Genomic DNA, 22,922 nt, shown 5'->3' with positions numbered 1-22,922 from the left:
CCAGCTCTCACACTGTAGAACCCTTGAGGTAGGCCCTTTAATATCTTAAACTGAAGTAAACCCAAGACTGGGTCAGAGTAACTGATGTCACTTTATGTTAAGGTCGCGAAGTTGACCTTCCCACAAAGAGAATAAAGTTATATATAAGAAATGTGTAACCACTATTCCTACCTTGTGTTAGCTCCCATCCAATTTCAATTGAAGTTGTTGTCACTGGGTTGACAGTAAGACCAGATGGACTTCCAGGTACTAAAATAGTAATTGAAAACATTACAATTATAATAATTATGAAAGATACCTTTTTTGTGAGAATCAAAAAAAAAAAATTAAAATATTATATTCAATCTTAGTTTAAAAAAAATATTTATTCAAATATCACTAAAAGGTAAAAGAAATATTAAAATATGAATGTGAAGTTTTTAACATGTCTTCAACAAAGCTAATTATCTTTAAAAAGTATAATTATACAGCGTTTACATTTAAATGTTTAAATAAATCCATTTTTACCGGTGACATCTGAAACTGGTAGACTTTCTTCACTTATTCTTCCCTCCTCTATTCCAACTGTTTTAACCAAGAACTTATATTTGGTTCCTCTTTCTAGGTTGTCAACTTGAATGTTGGTTGCTGTGGTTACCAGGATTGTGATGTCATCATTGGGAGGTTGAGTGTACAAAACCTGGTTAAAATTTACAAAAATAATTGAAAGATGCAAAATAAAAATTAAATGAGTAGTTAAAAAAAATAATAATTATAATCTTAAAAAATAATTAGTTTTCGATTGATTTATAATTAAGATATTTGAAGAAATAAGAAATTACATGAACCTGATAACTTGAAGCTCCAGTTGCGTTTTCCCAACTTAGATTAATTGAAGTTGTTGTAACTTCCGTGATTTGGAACATATCTGGTGCGGAAGGAACTAAAAAAATTGTTTCAAGTTATTGTTAAAAATACATTCATTTAATATAAAATAGGTAATAAACTATTTTTTCAAGAATTGGCCACTTCGAATGCATTTTTTTATTATTTTATTTATTATTTTAAATTTAAAAAAACTAGAGACAGCAATTGACAAATTTTGTTACAACTTAAACACAGTAACTTAATTTAAAAAAACATCTATTATTAAGCTCACCAGTTTGCAGTTGAACTTGGACACTTCCTTCCTCATTTCTTCGATCTTTTGCTCCAATCGAGAAAACATTAAAATTATAAAAAGTTCCTGGTTTCAACTCAGTTACCATTGTTTCAACTGATGATGTCATAATCACTTTTGAGTCATCAACAATGGAGTCACTTTCATGGTAGTATAGTTGATATCTTCTTGCTCCTAAAAAGTTAAATTAAAAATGTTTAAAGAGAACTTTTTTTAAAATATTTGCAAACACACAAACACTATGTATGTGTAGTTGTTACCTTTAACCGGTTTCCATCTAAGAGTTGCTGTAGTTTCAGTCACATCAGCAATGTCAATTCCTGAGATTGATTCTGGGCCTGAAAAAAATAAAGAAATTGTAATGTTTTTGTTATATCTTTGCATAATAGCCATCTTTAACATTTTCTTTTGCAGTTTAAAATAAATACGAGCTAAGAAATAACTATAGTGTATGTTTTAGAAACATCTTTAAATAAATTAAATAAATTTAAAGCTAAACTTAAAGGTTAACAAATACAGTTTTTACCACATTAATGTAAGCACACAAAACAGTTACAACTTACGAGTAGTTTCTGTTACAACTTCACTTTCTCTGCTCATTTGACCTTCAGCTCCAATACTTTTGATTGTTAACAAATACTCAGTTCCTGGAAGGAGGTTTGTGATGTCATAAGTGGTTAAGTTTGAGGATAAACTCCTACTTTCAACAATGTTATCAACTGACCACTCGATGGAAATAACATAAGATGAAGCTCCTAAAATTTTATAAATTTTTTAGTTTGTATAATGAATAAACAAACCATATCAGTAAAAACTACAAGTTATGTTTATTTAATCAATTAATAAATGCTTACACTAATGTCTTATACAAAAAATTGTTAATAGAACTCAGTTAAATAATTTAGAAGAGTATGTAAAACCCTAACAATAATGATGTAATATAATGCTATTTAACCTGTCACGGTGTTCCAAGTTAGATGTAAAGCTTCAGTTGTAATTTGGGTAAATTCAATCAAACTGGGAGGGTGGGGAACTAAAAACAAAACATTTTAAAATAAAAATCTGACATAACTTCTGAAATTTAAAACATAACTGTGCATGATATCAAGTTTTAGGCATTTCAAAATTAATTACACCAATATGCGCAAAAAAATTTTCGTGTTCTTTTTTAAATTCGTAGTATGTATTATATAACAAAAATCTTCAACTTACCAGTTTGTTTGGCAACAAACACATCAGGTTCAAAGTTAGTCACATCCAAATCTCCAATAGAAACAACATTAAACCTGTACCAAGTACCAGCAGACAACCCAGTCACATTGGCACTTGGTTCAATTGTTTGAATCTCAAATGTGATCCCATTGTCAAGATTACTAACTTGTAAGGTGAAACTACTAGCACCTAAGAAAGAAAAAATAAATTTTATTTAAAGAAGACTTAACATAATATTAATTCTTTGAATAAAATTTATTAATTTTATTGGCTTAAATAACTAACAAGTTATTACTGCCAATGAGTAAATACAAAAATTGGATTTTATTTTATTTTAATTTTATTTTATTTTATTGGATTTTATTTTATTTTACAAAATTTTATTTTATTCGCTAACATGACATTTAAATGTAAATAGCAACATTTTTAAAATATGTGAATTATAAAAATAAGACTTATTTTATTTTACCATCTGGTTGATTCCATTCCAGGTTAACTTGGTTGGTTAAAATATTTACAACCGATATATTTGTCACAACTTCTGGTACTAAAAAATAAACAAAAATTATTTTAGATTTATTTGCTACAAGAATATACGAAGCTGTACATTTAAACTTATATTTACTTATTAAAAAAAACTATTTTGGAAAAGTTTAATAAATTAGAATCTAGTTTTTACTAATCTAAGCCAAAATCTAGATATCTTCAAACTTTATTATTTTATTATATAGATAAAAATTTAATTAACTTACAAGTTGCCTGTATAAGTTGTTGACTTTCTTCACTTATTAAAGTTTTATCCTCACCAACTGATTTAACAGTAAATCTATGTTCTACACCAGGTGACAATGATGTCACAAGGGTGCTTGTGTTGTAAACAGTCAAATCCATTACAACATCATTGTTAGTTGATGTCACAAGTAGATTGTAATATAAGGCCCCTTAAAATCATAAATTTCCGAACATAAAAAAATGGTTCAGTTTTAACATCAGTTATGGAATTTTAATTATTATTTTAAAAAAGTAAAACTTTATTTTTAATGACTTTTTACCTTGAACAGCTGACCACTCCACCCCAACAGAAGTTGTTTTAACTGAAGTTATCTTAAACCCAGTTGGTATCAAAGGAACTAAAATAAAAAGGTTTTTAATTTTTAGTTTAAGTTTAAATTAACATTTCAATTAAAAAGTATTACCAGTACATTAACATACCATAAAGCATTAATATTAAGTTTTATATTTAAATGTTGTAAATTTTTATAAACTAAAAATAAATAATATTTGGCAAGAAAACCTTAAAAACTTTGCATAGCAAAAATGATTGCATTTATATAACATTAAATTAATTTACTTATTACTAAATCAAATTCTCCTATCTAAATTAGATATAAATTTCTGAATATCTTAACAAGTTAGTGAATAAAATAAAAACAATATTAGACAAACACCAACTTACTGGTTTGTACATTATTTATCCCGGTTCCCTCCATATTAACTCTGCCCTTAACATCCACAACCAACACAGTAAAGTTATATTTCAACCCGGGTTCCAAGTTGTTGACAGTTAGCTCAGTTTCACTTGTGTTTAGAGTTCTTGAGTTTATTCCAGTAACTAATACCTGATAAAGCTGAGCCCCTAAAATTAAAGAAAAAATTTAAAAAATAATGCAAACAAATTTATGATGTGATACAAACTAAAAATATGTATACCAAAAGTTGTTATTGAATCACATGTTATTATAATCATATTGACTTGTATTTAAAAAAAATTAAAAATATAATTTTTAACAATTTACCTTTTGAAGCCTCCCAGGATAAAGTAATAGAAGAATTTGTAATTGAATCAACATTTAATCCACTAACTGAGGATGGAACTACAATAAAAAGTATGCAAATTTAAATAATAAAAAATTTCATTAACTTAAATTCAAGTTAAACCAATCTAAATGTTTCTGTACTTGTAATTTCTTCAACAATTTCACTTTCTTCGCTTTTTTGGTTTTCATCACCAACAGAAACGATTGTGATGTCATATTTAGTTCCAGAACTTAGTGAACTCACAAGCACTTGTGTTTGTGATGTCATAATTAGATCAGGAACCAATACTTCAGAGTCTTGTGATGTCACAATAACCTCATAACTTGCAGCTCCTATTGAAATAAAAAACAAGAAAATTGATTTCCTGTATTTCAAAATTAAAAAGAAATATATTTAACATGAAGTATTAACATCTCTTGTTTACCAATTAAATTACTTACCAAACACTGGAATCCATTGAACTATAAAACTTGAGGTCGTAACATTAAAAGAGTTAACTTCATTCGTTGCTAAGGGAACTGTTAGAAGTAGGTTAATATATTTAAAAAAAATTGATTAAAAGGATTACTTTTGAGATAACAACTTTTAAACAATCTTTAGCTTACCAGTCTGTGTTCTGATTGGTTGACTTCCAATTAAGTTTATCCTCGATTCAATTCCGACAGAGAAAACAACAAATTGAAACCAAGTTCCCGCTTCTAAGTTATTTATCACGGAAACACTGTTTTCATTTTCAATTTCTCGAGTTTCATTATTATTCAAATTAAGCACGGAAACCCTGTAAGTTATGGCACCTTTCTGTGGTTGCCATGACAATGAAACAGTTTCCGTGGTAACATCAGTTATTATCACATCTGTTGGTGTGCTTGGTACTGGAAAATTAGATATATTAATTTAAAAATTTAAACTGCATTTACCTCTTAATAACATAAACTATAAAAAAAACTAAGTCATTAAGTTATATTATTAAAAATACTTTTACTTAAACAGAATGCTTACTTGTTGTTTTATAAACTGGCACAGTAGATTCCCCAATCAAGTTTTGGGTTCCTTTTGCGCTAACTTGAAAGTTATATTCCGTTCCACTTACTAAGTTGCTTATAACAATACTGGTTTGTGATGTCATAAATGTGTTGTTTGTGATCTCAATATTAGTGTCATCAGAGTTGAGGTCAATAATATATAAAAGAGCTCCTGTAAACAAAACAAATAATGTTTTTAATGTAAAAGTTTGTAGAAAGAACATAACAACAAAAATACAAGGGTTTGTTATAATTAATATTAATTAAATATATTTAAAAAAAGTACCAATTTTTAATCATAAAATTAATTTATTTTTAAATATAACCAGGTAAAGCTTATATTTGCTTACCTTGTACCTTATCCCAAGATAAAGTAATTGTTGAAGTGGTTGTGTTATTTGCTATAACATTGGTTGGAACATTTGGAACTAAAATAAAATTTAAAATTTATTTGAACTTTCGAAATGTTTTTAAAATTTAATCAACTTAAAACAATAAAACAATCATCCTAAAATGCCAAAAATTTTACTTAAAATTAAAGTTATTATATTCTTAAACTAAATTATTGACAAAATTAAGCATTTTTTACTTTTAATATCAAATTTTTTTTTGTTTTTTAACTCACCAGTTTGTTGTGTTTTAACCCCTCCACTCATCTCATTAATTCTGTCAGAAACACCAATCGAAAACAACTCAAACTCATAAAATAATCCAGCACTTAAACCAACCACTTCTACTCCACTCGCACTCACAAAAATATCCTCAAAACTTTGAGTGGAGTTTTGTTCATTAACGGTTAACTTGTAGCTAGTTGCACCTAGAATAATTTAACAAGTTTAAAAAATGCCATACTTTAGAATAAAAGTTAGTTATTTATGTAGAGCAAAATTATGTTTAAAATTTGAATTATTGTTTAAATTTTTTTTTGTACATAAATTTATCCTTGATGTGGGAAAGTCGAATGCACGACTTAAACATAGAGTAACATAAGTTACTCCAACCCAGTCTCGAGTTGCCTGTGGCAGTTTGGGATATTATAGAGATTATTGCCCGATAAATTATACTGCTGATTAAGTGCTGGCTCAGCAGGAGTCATACTGTTTATAGCGCCTTACTCAAGGGCGCTACAGCATGAGATCAGTGAGAATTGAACCCACGACCTCATGTGTGGTGTAGCAAGAGTTCTTACCACTACACCACGCTACACCACGCTGCCGGTTAAATAATCATCAGTAAATAAATACATTGTAAAAACAAATAAAGAAAATGTGTCAATGCCAAAATTAAATCCATTAAAATAAAAACTATTTTAAGAAAAAGATTTATCAGCAACAAAATTATAACAAGATGTAAATTTTAAAAATAATTACCTTTAACATGTTCCCAACTAAGCACCATTGATGTTGTTGTAATATCTGTGAAGTTGCTAATATATGGAACATCAGGAACTAAAATGTTAAGAGTTAAAATTAATTTAAAGTAAAAATTTATTTGACAGATGTAATAAAAATATCGAAGATAAAAAAGTTTAAAATTACTTAAAGAACAAAAAAGCATTAAAAAATATTAACAAAAAAGCATTAAAAATATATTTAAAAATGTAAAAATAAGTTGGGTAAAGTGTTAAATATTAATTTAAGCCTAGTCATGTAATTTTACCTTTGATTTAGCATTTAAATTTAACCAATTAATATTTTTTTTATATTTTATAAATATTTGTTCAAAACTTGAAAATACAAGAATTAAATTACCAGTTGTATCTATTACAGCTTCACTATTGACACTAATTTGACCTTGATCCCCCTCAGATATAACCTTGAACAAATATTCACTCCCAGGCTGAAGTCGTACCACTTGAATCGAGGATAAACTAGTTTCAAGGTTCTTAATTTGTGTTGAGTTTTCAGTTGGATTGTAACTAAGGCGGTAGAATGCAGCACCTGAAGCAAAAAAGATTTTTAACTAGATTTATTTGATAAATAAAATATGGTTCGAAAATATTTGATTATTTTTAACATAAATTTTTATAAATAAAAAAAGATATGCATAAACATTAACTAAGAATATTACAAACTTTTAATTTTTAATAAACAAACAAGCATTTATATATATAATACAAACAAAAACTAATATTTAACCCAGTTTTAAGTTGGTGATATTAGGATATAAATTATAGTAAATTTTAAATTCTTAAAATTGATTTTTATTAAATAAACAAGCATTTAAATATAATAAATAAACGAAAATTATTTTTCTAATATGTTTTAAATTACTTATATTATAAAATACATCATACCAAATTTTTAATGCTTAATGTCGAACTTTAATTTTTAATGAACAAACCAGCATTTAAATATAAAAAATAAACAAGAATTCTTTTTTAATTTATTTTCGAATTATAAATATTATAAGATAAAACCGACCAAAATTTAAAAACCTAATAACAAACTTTAAATTTAAATAAACAAACACCTATTAATTAGTGATTAGTGACAAAAATTAAATTCGTTTTTGAGTTACTAATATCATGATATACAATTGACAAAAATTTAAAAAAATTAATAACAACCTTTAAATTTTAATAAACAAACACCTATTAATTAGTAATTAGTGATAATTAAATGTCGTAAGTAGAAGGTTTGCGATTCGTTGGGATAATAACAAACATACTAAAAATTTAGAACTTTTAGTTTTAAAGAACAAAAGTTATCGTCTTTCAAAATTCTGACTAGAAAGAATAAAAACAATAATAATAATAAATACACTGACAATAACAATATGTTTCGAAATCTAAGATTTCGAACCATAATAATAATAATAACTAGATTTATTTGATAAATAAAATATGGTTCGAAATCGTTTGATTCTTTTTTATGAATATAATTTATTTAGTAGGTTTATTAATTAAATTATAGATTTAAATATGACCTTTTTTTTATTTAAACCTAATTTTAACAAACGAACACGCATTCATTGATATTGTAATAGAAAAGTAAACTAAATTTAAAAGCAAAATACCGATCTTAATTTTTTAGTAATTAAACGAGTATTAAAATATAATAATAACAAAACAATTAAAAAAAAAATTTTACACATTTTTGACTTATCCTTTAACATTTTACTTAAATTTTCAACCAATATTTTTTACTTCAATTGACAGCGAAAAGGACGATTTTTGACGGCGACCAGAACGCTATTAAATTATTCAAGCGTTAAACTCACACTGATTCGTTATTTTATAAAAAAACTAAAATAATGATTAAACGATATTTAGCTAGAGTTAAATCTTCATTTTAAACAGCAACATACAAAATAATAATACCTACAACATATTAAAATTTCAGAAAATTTAATCTTTAAATTTTAATAATAAAATATATTAATTAGTAATTAGTGACATTTAAATGTCGTAAATAGGAGGTTTGCGATTCGTTAGGATAATAACAAACATACTAAAAATTTAGAACTTTTACTTTTAAAGAACAAAAGTTATCGTCTTTCAAAATTCGTCAAATAAGAATAAAAACAATAATAATAATAATAATAAATATAATGACAATAACAATATGTTTCGAAATCTAAGATTTCGAACCATAATTAGCAAATCTTTTTTACAAAACTAATAAATAAATTTTATAAAGTATTTCCTTTTTTAAAATAAGATTAAAAATATAATAAAAATTAAAGTTTAAGAAAATTAAAAGATATGAAAAGTCATAGGTAATAAGAAAAACGTAAATTGACTTTATAATTTTAACTTAATGTTGTTTATATCAGTTTTGGTTTACAAAGTAGCGTCAGAATATCAAAGTTAACTAACCTACAACCTCAGACCAAGTAAGATTGATTATTGTCGTGGTAACTTCCGTTATTCTTAAGCCTTCTGGAGCAAGTGGAACTAAAAGAAAAGTTTAATTGTACTTTACATTGTAAAAAATAGAAACATTCTTTTATATTATTAATATGTACCTCAATCCAACAGTTATATAAATTTTTGATATCTTGATTTAAAATTAAAATTGCAAAATAATAAAACAAAATAGTTTTAACTTAATTAAACTACTTTTTAGTTGCAATTTTTGTTGTTAAAAATGCTTTAACAAACTAATTTCAAACTTAATTACAATACATTTTAGAATAAAACACATAAAAAATCTCAGCAACTAGATCACAAATAAAAAAATAACTTTTCTCACCAGTTTGAAACTGAATCTCTTCACTTCCCTCCTCATCATTTAACCTCCCTTTCCTGCCCACTGAGAACACAACCACAACATACCAGGTCCCCGGTTCAAGCCCCACCAATGTCAAGTTCGTAAAAGAAGTTTCAACCATGCTGGAGGGGGAGTTGTCAATGTCACGAAGTTTGTAGAACAGTCGGTAAGAACTTGCACCTAAATTGCAGTTGGTGTTTTAAAAACAGTAACATATATAACTTTAAATGATTGATATTAACTTAAAGTATTTTTAACAATCACAACTGTTTTAAATCTATGAAACAAGTTAGAAATTCCTGAGTGACTTGACAATAAATAAGGTCAACTCAAACATAGAATAACAACAGTTAGCTATCCCAGTATTGAGTTAACTTAGTCAGTTATTGATTATAATTGTCCAATAATTAATCTGCTGATTAAATGCTGGCTCAGTAAGAGTTTATATTGTTAAAAGCTGTTTACTCAAGGGCACTACAGCATGAAAGTTGGAATTTTTTTTTATATAGAAAACAACATACAAAAATACGGCCATTTATATTTGTGCCTTAAAGTCTTGTTAGAAACATAACAACGTGTGATTATATAGTTACTGCCTAAGTTTACCTTTAACAGGTTGCCACTGAATATTTGTGGTCGTTGTTTCAACTTCAGTTACATCCAAGTTAGAGATCTCATCAGGACCTGACATAATGTTGAATTATTTAACAAAATCTTAATGATAGAGAAAATATAATTAAAACACTTCTAATAAAACGTAATAAAGCATATAAGATGACGTTACAACATTTATAAAGAAGTTTAAGCAATATTTTTAAACAAACTAATTTATAAAGTAATATAAAACTTAACTTTATTAGTATCAAAAGTTTTTCTATAAATGTATTGGTAACATCCTTAAGAAACTTACTTGGTTGTTGGTAATATTCCAAACATGCAATTTGTTAAAACTTCACCGCTTTTATAAGAATCTTATTATTTCACCTTTACAGAATTAACCATTTGATTAAAACAAGTTTAATCAATCGCATCCCAAGCTTAATTAGAAAATATTTTAAACCATATTTTATTTTTACAAATTTTTTAAATGCAGTAGATCAACCATATTTTGTAATATGAAATATAACTGTGTGTTAGTATTATATTTAGGCCTTTAATGTTTAGTTAACTCAATTTTTTTTACAAACATAAGTAAAATAAATTAATGTAATCCTTTGTGATGTTTTTTTTAATTTAATTATTATGTATTACATATATACATAATTTTACAATCTTTTAATAAATTATATGTTGATATAGATAAAGTTTAAATTAAGAATAAATCATGTAACAAATCATGCAAGTAAATAAAATTAAATAGAAAATGTGTTTACAATTAATAATTGTGCACAACTACTTATACAAACATGCTGTTAGTAAGAACAAATCTACAAAACATGCGAGCTAGCTAATACAAACATTTTATCTTGTTAATAAAAACATTTAAACATAAATCTTTCTACACTAGTTTTAGTTAAACAAAACGGTTATACAAGCAAGTTATAAACTACTGCTACAAAACATGCAACTGCTAAAAATTGATGTTAGTAGAACACAAACAAACGTGTAAAATAATCACACATAGATTTATTAATAAACTTGGTTGTTAGTAAAACTGTGCAGTTATATAAATGCATGCAGCTATTAAGTTATTTATTTTCAGTGTAATTAATTTAAAGTAATTAATAAATTAGTAAGTTTTATTTGGAAAAAAGTTTTTTTAATTTAAAATAAATAAAAAGTAATTAAATGCCTAATCAAATGGTAATCAGTTATTATAATTTAAAAGGTAATTAATAAAATAATGATTAATTAAAATCAGCCTTCTTCTAACTCACGAGTAATTTCTCTCCTAGCCACACTCTTCACGCTTGATTGATTCTCTTGCCCAACTGCGATCACATAGAAATCATATGACGTCCCGGGATTCAATTCTCCAATCACCAAAGAGGTCTCTGTGGTTGGAATTATGACATCATCACCAGTGATGTCATCGGTGAACCGAACCACGTAGCTTTCCGCTCCAATGACTTGGTCCCAAAGCAGGGTGATTGAAGTAGTTGTGACATTGGCAGTGGCCACATTTAATGGAGCGTCAGGAACTTAATAATTAAATTTTAAGTTTTTTAAACTACTTAAAGCGAATAAAATTAAAAATATAAGTTTAGAGGTGAAATTAAAATTTACCAGTCTGTGTTCTGATTGGTTGGCTTCCAATTAAGTTTATTCTCGATTCAATTCCGATGGAGAAAACAACAAATTTAAACCAAGTTCCCGCTTCTAAGTTATTTATCACGAAAACACTGCTTTCACTTTCAACTTCTCGAGTTTCGTTATTATCCAAATTAAACACGGAAACCCTGTAAGTTACGGCACCTACAACAAAGTTACTTTATTAGCAAAAAAACTAAAAACAAAAAAGATGATTTTGAAACTTAAAAAAAGTAGTATTTGTTCGTGGCTAGAAATACTTTTATTTATTATTAAAAAGTAATTAATAATTTAACTTTAAAGGATCACACCTTTAACAGGTTGCCATGCCAACGAAACTTGCATTGTGGTTACTTCAGTTATGATCACTTCTTCTGGTGTGGAAGGCACTGAAATATTAAAACTTAAATTTTAACTGTTAGTTTCATTTAAAGTCTTTTTGTAAGACAATTAAAACATTTTATTTTTGTTTATTCATCCTCAATGTGAAATGGTTGACTTAATGACCTTAACATAGATTAACATCAGTTACCCGACCCAGTCTCGAGTTGCCTGTGGCAGTTTGGGATATTATTGATTATAATTGTCTGATAATAATGCTGCTGATTAAGTGCTGGCTCAGCAGAAATTTGTACCGTTTATAGTGCCTTACTCAAGGGCACTACAGCATGAGATCAGTGGGGATCGAACCAAGGACCTAGTGTAGTGTAGCAAGTGTTCTGACCACTATACCACGCTACTGTGTTTAAAATTTTAAGCAAACTTACGAGTAGTTTCCATGGCAACTTGACTTGGCGCACTTAGTTGACCTTCTTCACCCACAGCGACAACTGTGATGTCATACTGAGTTCCTGTGCTTAGATTGTCCACCAACAATGTAGTTTGTGATGTCATAATCAGGTCAGGAACATTTACATCTTGATCAGGTGAAGTAACTGTGACCTGATAACTTTCAGCACCTTGAATGATTTGAAATAAAATTTTAGAACAAAGCTACAAGCTTGTTAAAAAAACACCAAATTTGTATTAAAAACTATTTAAACTTTATTGTAAAATAATATTTTTAAATAGTTGATAATAATTTATAGATCTCTAAAACTTTAGATCGATTCGGAAAAAAATAAAACACTTTGCAAGTTTAATTTAAAATTTTTTTCTTCTACTTAACGCAACTAAATGTAAAACAAACCCATTTGGGGCTGCCATGAAATTGTGAAAGAAATTGTTTCAACATTTGATGTGAGCAATCCAATTGGAGCAGATGGAACTAAAAAGATAAATAATTTACGTTCCTTTATGTTCCAGTTTTATGGAAAATAAATAAATTTAATCCTTGTTCTAGGTTTAAAATTTTTACCAGTCTGTGATCTGATTGGTTGACTTCCAATTAAGTTTATCCTCAATTTAATTCCGACAGAGAAAACAACAAATTTAAACCAAGTTCCCGCTTCTAAGTCATTTATCACGGAAACACTGTTTTCACTTTCAATTCCTTGAGTTTCGTTATTATCCAAATTAAGCACGGAAACTCTATAAGATACAGCTCCTTTTTGTGGTTGCCATGACAATATAACAGTTTCCGTGGTAACCTCGGTTATTATCACATCGGTTGGTGTGCTTGGAACTGAAAAAAAAAGTCAGTTAATCTTGTAAGCAGTTAAAAAAACATAAATCGTAAAGTTTAAAGGTTAATTTATAGGACTGTACTATTGTATTCTTTAAGTAAGGTTAAAAGAATTGCAAACCAAAAGTTAAAGGTAGCTTAATATAATCACAATATTTTAAATCTGTAAAAAACTTGGTTGGTAATAAAAAGTATTTTAAACTAAGTTATTTAGGATGGATTTTTAAAATAAAATTAAAATAATTGCAAGCTGGGATTGAATGTTTTAAAAAGACCTTTACTAAACTAGTCAATAGCAAGCCCTACAATTAGGATTTTAAATGTCATAAAATTGTCACAACTCTCAACTAATATTTGTCAGTAATAATTTACCCATTCACCACAAACAGTTTTATTTATTTTAAAGGCTTATAAACTTAACATATCATCCACTTAGCTTCATTAAATAAAGATGGTTGAAAACTTTCAAATAAAACCAAAAAAGGTTCAAACAAAATTTAATTCTTACTCGTAGTTTCTTCAATAGTTTGACTTGCTTCACTTCTTTGGTTTTCATCGCCGATAGCAACAATAGAAATCATATATTTTGTGCCAGAGTTTAAACTTGTGACAACAAAATTGGTTTGTGATGTCATAATTACATCAGGAATAAAAACATCTTCATCTGATGATGTCACAATCACCTCATAGTTAGCAGCTCCTTAAAACATAAAATTCATTTAAAATTTTAGAACACTAAATGTTGTCAAATTAATGCAAAATTTAATCTTAGTTTAAAAAGCACAATTAACATAAGAAAAAGATAATTTGTTAATTAGCTGCAACATTGTAATTATATCTATTATTTAAATTTTAAAAGTTGTTCTAAAATTTATATATATTTTTGCAATGTGTCAAAAAATTCATTAAAATAATATTGGAGTAAACATTACTTTTAAATAAAAAATTTTAAACTGACCCATCACAGCTTGCCAGGTTACCAGGAACGAATTAACCGTGACCTCACTAGTTTCAACATTTTCGGGGAAAGAAGGAACTAAAACAGTTTAAAAATTTAAAGTTTTGGTCCCAGTAAATATACCAAGTATATTGTAACTTTAGTAAAAATGAGTAAGGTGCCCAGGATAAAATTTGTTATCCTGGTATATTAAAAAAGAAATTCAGATAAACAATAAAATATATCTTCAAATTATTATAAAAGAACTAAAGTAAAAAATATAAAAAATCCTTACCAGTCTGTGTTCTGATTGGTTGACTTCCAATTAAGTTTATCCTCGATTTAATTCCGACAGAGAAAACAACAAATTCGAACCAAGTTCCCCCTTCTAAGTCATTTATCACGGAAACACTGTTTTCACTTTCAATTTCTTGAGTTTCGTTATTATCCAAATTAAGCACGGAAACCCTGTAAGTTACGGCACCTTTTTGTGGTTGCCATGACAATATAACTGTTTCCGTGGTAACCTCGGTTATTATCACATCTGTTGGTGTGCTTGGAACTGGAAAAAGAAAATTTTTTATAAAATCAAAAAAAAAGTTTTTAAGTAAAACCAAAAATACTAAAAAAACTCACCAGTAACTTCAGACAACTCAATATTTCCCTTAGTGGCTCCACTCTCACTCACACTTGACACGAGCACTCGATATTGAGTCCCAGAGATCAAATCAACAAGTGCGACATTTAATGCGACAGTTTCAACAAACAAATGTTGATCAACATCATCAATGTATTCAACAACATAGGTTGATGCACCAGTGCTTTCTGACCATTCAACCATCATAGTTGTGGTTGTGATGTCATTAATGTTTAGATTGTCAGGTGGCAATGGAACTAAAAAAATATTTTGATAAAATTTTAACCTAATTAAATTTTTGACTTATTTAATTTTACTGAATTTTAAGCCACATATAACTTACAGTCAATATTTGGCAAAAAAACAAATAGATATAAATATTTATTTTAAATAAATTTATATTTATCCTCGATGTGGGAAGGATGACTTCAAGACCTTAAACATAGAGTAACATTTGTTACCCTGACCCAGTCTCGAGTTGGCAGTTTGGGATATTATAGATTATAATTGCCCGATAATTATGCTGCTGATTAAGTGCTGGCTCAGCAAGAGTTTACACCGTTTATTGCGCCTTACTCAATAGCGCTACAGCATTCGAGCAATGGGGATCGCACCCAGGACCTCATGTAGTAAACACAAATGTTGTGACTAATACACCACACTGCCGGTAGTTTATGAATAAATTCTTTTAACTCACTTGTTTGTGCAGCAACTTGAACTGTTTTGTTGCTGTTCAATATTGATAGTATACCGATCGAGTCAACAGTAAAACCATAAGTCAACCCTGGTGATAAGTCAGCTGTAAACATGGTCAAGTTCGTGACCTCTGTGATGACCTCGGTGCCCTCTGGACCTTGTATTTGCACAGAGTAGAAGCGAGCACCTAGTAAAAATTTTTTTAGTTTTTGTTGTTAATTTGACTTGTGTTTTATTTATGAATTAAATTTCAAATAAAAATGTCTTTTCCATTAGAGTGCTTCATACCAATTTAACTATCAGCATATTTATTTTTTATTAAAATTATAAAACCTACATAAACATAAAATTGTCATTAACTTATACATAAAAAGTTTAATGTAATACCTGATGCTTGGTCCCACTCAATAGTTATAAAATCGTGGTCAATTTCAACAATTCTGATCTCTCTTACAGTCTCAGGAACTAAATTAAAAAGTAATTTTATTGATGTAAACAATTCAATATATAAAACTAACTATTAATAAATACCAAAAAATCAAATTATTTAACTATCTAATCGTTTTTATTTATTTATTCCAAATGTAGAAAGGTCAACGATAAACATAGAGTAACATCAGTTACTCAGACCCAGTCTCGAGTTGCCTGTTGTAGTTTGGGATATTATAGATTATAATTGCCCGATAATTTTTTTGCTGATAAGGTAATGGCTCAACAGGAGTTCATACCGTTTATAGCACCTTACTCAAGGGCGCTACAGTATAGGAGTGGGGATTGAACCCAGGACCTCATGTAGTAAGCCGAGTGTTCCAAGGCAGTGTTTTAATAACCCCTCGGTACAATAATATGTGATTATTAGACTTAAAAACTTACAAGTAGTTGCGAACACTCTAACACTGTTCACACTTGTTGTAATTGCACCATCCCCGGTTCCCCGCACCATGAATGAGTACCGGGTTCCAGGCTCCAGGTCCTCAAACTCAAAACTAGTTTCCATGGTAACAAAGTCCTCAACCGAGTCGATGACATCATTCTCAATTCGTTGCAAGTTCAAAGTGTAGAATGTTGCACCTAGAAAGTTTTATATGATAGTTATATTATTCCTTTTGCGAATCTTGGCTTAATTTATTTTTGATTGACTAAATTTATTTGCATTTGTTAAAGGAAAAACATTTAAGAACCAAATATTATATAACCATTAACCACACCTATTAACAACCAATAAACAACCATTCAAAAACCAATACCCAACCATTAAGAAACCAACTAATTAATAACAAAAAAGCAACTATTTAATTAACATTAACCAATAACCAACCATTAAAAAACACACCATTTAATAACCAATATCAAACAATTAAAGAACTAGCCATTAAATACTAAGTAACCACTTACCATAAACTGGTTCCCAACCAACACTAATTGTTGAAGTTGTGACTTCATTTGTCACCAAGTTTTCAGGTGCAGACAGAACTAAAAAAAGAAATATATTAAACAAGATTAAATTCTATTGTTTTTTTAATTAAAAGCATTCAAAAGTTGCCCAATAAGATTGAACCCTTGGAGTTCTAGGTTTGAGTCCCAATGTTTCCATACTTTAAGTCATAAAGTAAGGCGCTATAAATGGTATGAACTCCTGCTGAGCCAGCACTTGATCAGCAGTATAATTATCGGGCCAATTATAATCTATAATATCCCAAACTGTCACAGGCAACTTGAGACTGGGTTGAGGTAACTGTTGTTACTCTATGTTTAAGTCGTGCATTTGACTTTTCCACATCGAGGATAAAGATATATACAAAAAAAAATTAAGCATATTAGATACTTTAAATAATAATACAAAGTAGTTACCGGTTTGAAAAGTGATCATGTTGCTACCATCCTCATTTCTCCTCTCTTTTAAACCAACTGAAAACACCAGAGCATTGTACCTTTCACCTGCCACTAAATCAGTAGCAGTGACCTGTGGCACATTTGTAGTTAGAACCCTGCCATCAAGGTTACCACTTACTCTAAGAAAGACTTCGTACGAAATAGCTCCTAAAAAAATTTTAAAATCAAGATTTTAAGTTAAAGAAATAATTTTGTCAAAAATTCATCATTTTATAATTTAGTGTTATTGAAAAGAACATTGAATATGAAGCTTAGTAAACAAAATTTGTCCAATTTATAGGCCTACAAATAAATAAAACTGCAGTTTGTGGTGTGGGGTTAAATTATCAAGGCAAAATATCAGTTGCCACCATATTGTAACAACTGAAATATTAGCATAAGGTGGGCTAATAAGTGTTTTATAATTGGTTTCTACAACAATGCATTACCTTTAACAGGTTCCCAAGATAGAGAAGCTGTTGTTGTTGTTGAATCCTCCAACCTTACAGCACTTGATGAATCAGGCACTACATAAATATACAACTAGTTTATACTTAGTTGGATTAGGTTTGTTGGTAGCTTGTTGGTGGTACTTAAGTTAATAAACTTGCTACTGAAATACTACAAATAATAAGTTTTAAAAGTAAAAATATAAATGTTATCTTATGAGAATCTAAAACTAGGAAACTGGATCAAGAAAGCAAATACAGTTTTTATTTTAAATAAAGCCTAAACTAATCTAAAATCTTTTTCCTTTTTTTTATACAACCTTAGTGCGAAAAATATAAACTTTATAAAGAGTTATGCCATAATGTACAATAAAATCTTTGTGTAAACATTATTACTTTTGGCATGTTTAAAATCGTTAAATTGATTTTGTCATTTTTTCGCGCCGCATTGTTGTAATATTAATTGTATATCGTATTTATTATTTACTTTTATCAATGTGCGAAAAACCAAAAAAAATAAATAAAAAAAGTTAACCTAACCCAGTCTCGAGTTGCCTGTGGTAGTTTGTGATATTATAGATTATAATTGCCCAATAATTATGCTGCTTATTAAGTGTTGGCTCAGCAGGAGTTCATACCGTTTATAGCGCTTTACTCAAGGGCGCTACAGCATGAGAGCAGGGATTGAACCCACAACCTTAAGTACTTCTAACTATTACACTATTCTTCCAGTAGTTTAACTTAATGACTAATCGATTTTAAATAAATAAAATCATAAGACAAAAAAAACGCAAAAATTTACTCACAAGTAGCTTCAGTGATTTCCAAAGTTGATTGACTTTCCTGACCTTGAACTCCAACACTTTTGACCTTGAAGATATATATTGTTCCAGGTTCAAGGTCGTTAAAGGTCGTGTTCATCGAGGATAAAGTGATTGAAGATATAAAGTCACCACTAGAGGTGTCACTGGATGTCGCTGTCACTATAAAGTTGTCAGCCCCTAAAGTTAAACACAAATTTGAATATTTTATTTTCGTATTTATCCTCGATGTGGAAAAGTCGAATGCGCGACTTAAACATAAAGTAATATAAGTTATTCAGACCCAGCCTCGAGTTGCCTGTAGCAGTTTGAAATATTATGGATTATATTTGCTCGATAATTAAGCTGCTGATCAAGTGTTGGCTCAGCAGGAGTTCACACCATTTATAGCACCTTACTCAAGTACGCTACAGCATGAAACTAGTGGGGCTCAAACCCATGACCTTATGTAGTAAAACTATGTGTTATAATCTGTCCGCCGGTTAAATTTTACTTAAAGATAAATTTATTAAATAAAATATTTAACTTACCAAACACTTCATCCCAAGCAAGTGAAATGGAATTTGTTGAAATGTCGGTGATTCTAAAGTTGCTCGGTCGCAATGGAACTAAAAACATAAAATAACAAAAATATTAATTTACATTCATACCAATAACAAAGCTAATAAACTTTTAAAAGAAAATTTTAACTTTTTTCTAACTTACTGGTCTGTATGGTCAGTGGCTCGGTCCCAACAAAGTTAAAAGCCTCGTTCACCCCCACACTAAACACTTGGAACTCATAGATGCCCCCTGGTCTCAACTCCTCGATATTTATCATATTTTCCTCGGTCCGAAGTTGAGTGGTTTCTTCTATTCCTTCTCCAGTTACTGTAACCTCATAAAGATCAGCTCCTACAAGACAAAAGTAATTGTTTTAATATTTCTTGGCACATAATAAAATGTAAATTAAAATGATATTAATAAACTTGTGGTTGTGGTTAATTAAAAACTTTGTTAATTATCGTTATTTTTTACCATTGTATTATTTGATGTTTTATCACAACAAAAATTTGCCCATGTTTACTAGTACACCACAAACTACAGTTTTTTTTATTTATGGGCCTTTAAATCAAATGTATTTGGACCATTAGTAAGTACTAGTTAACAACTTGTCTTCTAGTCAAGATTTTTTAGTTGTCATAGCACAATTTTTAACTAATATTTGCCCCTGATAATTTACCCACGCACCACCACATATGATATTTTTATTTATTTGCAGTCCTTTAAATTAAACAACATATATATCGTCCACTTGAACAATATATGTATTGTCTACTAAGCTCCATTATAATTAGATTATGTTATAAATTTATAAGTACATTACAAACATAATTAGTAACTAAATAATGCTAATAATTTTATCCAAAACCTTTATTTTATCACAAATCTAAAACAATTCTTATTAAGGTGATTACCTCTAACGTTGTTCCAAGTTAGAGAAATAGAATTTGTTGTAACTTCAGTAATAGTTGGGTTAGATGGGGTGTCGGGTACTGTAATAAAGTAATTTTACTAATTTTTATTTTATAAACTTAAGTTTAATGACAGTAGACCAGCAGTGAGCTGTAGTGGTAAGAACAGTTCCTAAACTACCATGAGGTCGTGGGTTTAATCCCCACTGATCTTATGCTGTAGCACCTTTGAGTGAGGTGCTATAAACGGTATGAACTCCTGCTAAGCCAATACTTAATCAGCAGCATAATTATCGGGCAATTATAATCTATAATATCCAAAACTGCCACAGGCAACTTGAGACTTGGTCAGTGTAAATGTTGTTACTTTATGTTCAGGTCGTGCATTCAACCTTCCCACATCGAGGATAAAAATATATACAACAAACAACTTACAAGTTTCAATTATCCTTGGTCTTGACAACCCACTATCTCTTCCTTCTTGTTCTCCTATTGACATTAATTCAAATAAATACCTACAAAAAAATTAGGTTTTAGGTTAACAATAAACTTATAATATTATGATACAAGAGGAATCAAACTTAAGTATAGTCTTATAGTAGCACTAAAAAAGTCAACCAAATAACTATACTATCATAAAATTAATAAGGGATAGCAACTGCAGAGTTTATTTTTGAAATGTTTTGACATTTTGGTTCACGTTAACTGTCCGTCACTCAACAAAAAAAAGTTACGTTCTCAAAACCAGTGAATTTAGGAGTTACGTAATATTTATGAGATAGCTCTCTCGATTATTTTTAGGCTACTATTATTTTAACCATAATATTATGGCTACTATTATTTTTAGACAATCCTTATTTTTGGACATCAGTTACTTTTATACTACCTTTATTTTTATCAATGATTTAAAAATAACTTTTTTTAAATTGGTTAAATAGTTTTCAAGATATCCCAATTTAAAGTTAAAAATTTTTGCCCAAAAATAATTCCTTAAAAAACAAAAATTCGAACCTACACTAAAAGGTGAGGTTAGGTATTTACCTTGTTCCAGACTGAAGTTGAGTGACAATATGTGAAGTAATTCTCGTCTCAATTCTGAGTGAACCTGTCGAGTTAGTTTGTGAGTCATATTGTGAGCTAAACTCAAACAATGGGTCTGATGATGTCACAATAATTACATTTAATCTGGTTCCTGTAAACACAAAAATAATATTAAAACATTATTTTCTATGGTTGCAACTTTTCAACTAATATCTGCCTGCAATAATTTACCCAAGCACCACAAACAGCAGTTTATTTTGTAGGCCTATTAATTGGATACATTTAAGTAAACTATGAATTAAGCTGTATCACCAACAGTGTCATGTAGTAGTCAGAACACTTGCTACACCACCATGAGGTCCAGGGTTCGATCCCCTCTGCTTTTATACTGTAGCTCCCTTAAGTAAGGTGCTACAAACTCTTGCTAAGCTAGCAGTTAAACAGCAGCATAAATTATTGGGCAATTATAACCTATAACATTCCAAACTGCCACAAGCAACTTGAGACTGGGTTGGGTTACAAATGTTACTCTATGTTTTTAAGACCTTCCCAAATCAAGGATAAAAATATAAAAAATGATATATAAAAGAAAGATTGTTAAAACTTGCCATAAGCTCTTGAGAATGAAAATCCAATTGAATCTGTTGTAATATTATCAAATTGAAACCTTCTTGGTGGTCTTGGTACTGGAATAAAAAGTTTGGTAAAAAATAAAAGTAACCAATATAAAAATGTTAAATAAATTACATTTAATATACATAAAATTTAAAATAAATTAAAGATTTTATTTTTAAATTTCTAAAATAAGAAGTTACTTGAAATTTTTTTAGAAAATATTCCTTAAAATCAACAATAATTAAATATTTATAATTAAGTTTTTATAATTAAATAACTAAAAAACCTGTTTGCACGGTGATCTGATTGCTTGGAACATCATTTCTTCGATCCCCGACTCCGATCGCAAAAACTTCAAAAGAATAAAATCCTCCGGATCTTAAACTTCCGACTTGAACAAACGAAGAAGATTGAAGATTTATCCTCGGTTTTGTGCGCTCCGTTGTTTCAACAACAACCTCGTAAAGCTCACCACCTAGTGTATGAATTGGTTAAAACAATTATCAAATTTTCGATGATAAATAAAAAAATTACCATTCTACAAAACACATTTAATCCTTAAAATATATAACTATTTTTCAATAAAAGTTTCTAAATATACTAAAAGTAAAAATATATACAAGTTCCTATTTTAAACCAACCTTTCACAGGTTCCCACTCCAAATCAATTGTATTGAACCCAACATTATTATCAGTGAGGCCAGTTGGTGAACTTGGCACTAAAAATAAAAAGTTTGTTTAAATAGATTAATGTAATCATTAAAAAAAGTTGTTTAAAGAGAATATAAAGTGTTATATTAATAACTTAAATTTTAAAAAACTATTTAAACTGAAATTTTAATAAAACCAGCAATTTAGGTGAAACTAAGAAACAAAACTAACGAGTCGTTTCATCCAGCACAGCGGGAACACTCGATGTCCTTATATCTTCACTTTGTCCTCGCACCTCAAACTGATACAAGGTACCAGACAACAGAGAACCGATTTTCAAGGTCGTGGAGGTTTGGGTCGTAGAATTGGTGACATCTGTGTCTGATCTCCATCTTATGTTATAGGAAGTTGCTCCTAATGAAAATCAAGTTTCAAATTTGAATATAATTA

The 22,922-nt window shown here is 28.7% G+C and overlaps 1 protein-coding gene across 2 annotated transcripts in view; it reads right to left on the bottom strand.

Annotated features, from left to right (window-relative positions):
• LOC145743690 (titin-like) overlaps nucleotides 1-22,922 on the bottom strand; it is a 69,392-nt gene that overhangs the window by 23,448 nt on the left and 23,022 nt on the right. For both annotated transcript variants that reach the window (XM_082561723.1, XM_082561724.1), the window contains exons 36-85: nucleotides 22,704-22,886; nucleotides 22,463-22,540; nucleotides 22,108-22,296; nucleotides 21,815-21,892; nucleotides 21,207-21,357; nucleotides 20,601-20,680; nucleotides 20,169-20,246; nucleotides 19,417-19,605; nucleotides 19,242-19,319; nucleotides 18,697-18,891; nucleotides 17,891-17,968; nucleotides 17,421-17,609; nucleotides 16,965-17,042; nucleotides 16,443-16,640; nucleotides 15,957-16,034; nucleotides 15,571-15,756; nucleotides 14,873-15,130; nucleotides 14,532-14,798; nucleotides 14,258-14,335; nucleotides 13,808-13,999; nucleotides 13,033-13,299; nucleotides 12,865-12,942; nucleotides 12,443-12,634; nucleotides 11,987-12,064; nucleotides 11,652-11,840; nucleotides 11,303-11,566; nucleotides 10,032-10,109; nucleotides 9,408-9,605; nucleotides 9,032-9,109; nucleotides 6,963-7,151; nucleotides 6,582-6,659; nucleotides 5,837-6,028; nucleotides 5,562-5,639; nucleotides 5,189-5,383; nucleotides 4,795-5,061; nucleotides 4,630-4,707; nucleotides 4,330-4,521; nucleotides 4,168-4,245; nucleotides 3,828-4,007; nucleotides 3,424-3,501; nucleotides 3,124-3,312; nucleotides 2,841-2,918; nucleotides 2,372-2,560; nucleotides 2,115-2,192; nucleotides 1,723-1,914; nucleotides 1,420-1,497; nucleotides 1,139-1,333; nucleotides 828-922; nucleotides 508-679; nucleotides 172-249 (exon numbers count right to left, since the gene is read on the bottom strand). In XM_082561723.1, coding sequence (XP_082417849.1) covers nucleotides 172-249; nucleotides 508-679; nucleotides 828-922; nucleotides 1,139-1,333; nucleotides 1,420-1,497; nucleotides 1,723-1,914; nucleotides 2,115-2,192; nucleotides 2,372-2,560; nucleotides 2,841-2,918; nucleotides 3,124-3,312; nucleotides 3,424-3,501; nucleotides 3,828-4,007; nucleotides 4,168-4,245; nucleotides 4,330-4,521; nucleotides 4,630-4,707; nucleotides 4,795-5,061; nucleotides 5,189-5,383; nucleotides 5,562-5,639; nucleotides 5,837-6,028; nucleotides 6,582-6,659; nucleotides 6,963-7,151; nucleotides 9,032-9,109; nucleotides 9,408-9,605; nucleotides 10,032-10,109; nucleotides 11,303-11,566; nucleotides 11,652-11,840; nucleotides 11,987-12,064; nucleotides 12,443-12,634; nucleotides 12,865-12,942; nucleotides 13,033-13,299; nucleotides 13,808-13,999; nucleotides 14,258-14,335; nucleotides 14,532-14,798; nucleotides 14,873-15,130; nucleotides 15,571-15,756; nucleotides 15,957-16,034; nucleotides 16,443-16,640; nucleotides 16,965-17,042; nucleotides 17,421-17,609; nucleotides 17,891-17,968; nucleotides 18,697-18,891; nucleotides 19,242-19,319; nucleotides 19,417-19,605; nucleotides 20,169-20,246; nucleotides 20,601-20,680; nucleotides 21,207-21,357; nucleotides 21,815-21,892; nucleotides 22,108-22,296; nucleotides 22,463-22,540; nucleotides 22,704-22,886 — 7,272 coding nt within the window. The remainder of the gene's footprint in view (nucleotides 1-171; nucleotides 250-507; nucleotides 680-827; nucleotides 923-1,138; nucleotides 1,334-1,419; nucleotides 1,498-1,722; nucleotides 1,915-2,114; nucleotides 2,193-2,371; nucleotides 2,561-2,840; nucleotides 2,919-3,123; nucleotides 3,313-3,423; nucleotides 3,502-3,827; nucleotides 4,008-4,167; nucleotides 4,246-4,329; nucleotides 4,522-4,629; nucleotides 4,708-4,794; nucleotides 5,062-5,188; nucleotides 5,384-5,561; nucleotides 5,640-5,836; nucleotides 6,029-6,581; nucleotides 6,660-6,962; nucleotides 7,152-9,031; nucleotides 9,110-9,407; nucleotides 9,606-10,031; nucleotides 10,110-11,302; nucleotides 11,567-11,651; nucleotides 11,841-11,986; nucleotides 12,065-12,442; nucleotides 12,635-12,864; nucleotides 12,943-13,032; nucleotides 13,300-13,807; nucleotides 14,000-14,257; nucleotides 14,336-14,531; nucleotides 14,799-14,872; nucleotides 15,131-15,570; nucleotides 15,757-15,956; nucleotides 16,035-16,442; nucleotides 16,641-16,964; nucleotides 17,043-17,420; nucleotides 17,610-17,890; nucleotides 17,969-18,696; nucleotides 18,892-19,241; nucleotides 19,320-19,416; nucleotides 19,606-20,168; nucleotides 20,247-20,600; nucleotides 20,681-21,206; nucleotides 21,358-21,814; nucleotides 21,893-22,107; nucleotides 22,297-22,462; nucleotides 22,541-22,703; nucleotides 22,887-22,922) is intronic.

The sequence above is a fragment of the Corella eumyota genome, chromosome 2, assembly GCF_963082875.1.
Source record: "Corella eumyota chromosome 2, kaCorEumy4.1, whole genome shotgun sequence".
NCBI lineage: Eukaryota > Metazoa > Chordata > Ascidiacea > Phlebobranchia > Corellidae > Corella > Corella eumyota.
The sequence above is the reverse complement of the archived record's forward strand: the minus strand, read 5'-3'. Positions and strand labels throughout refer to the sequence as shown.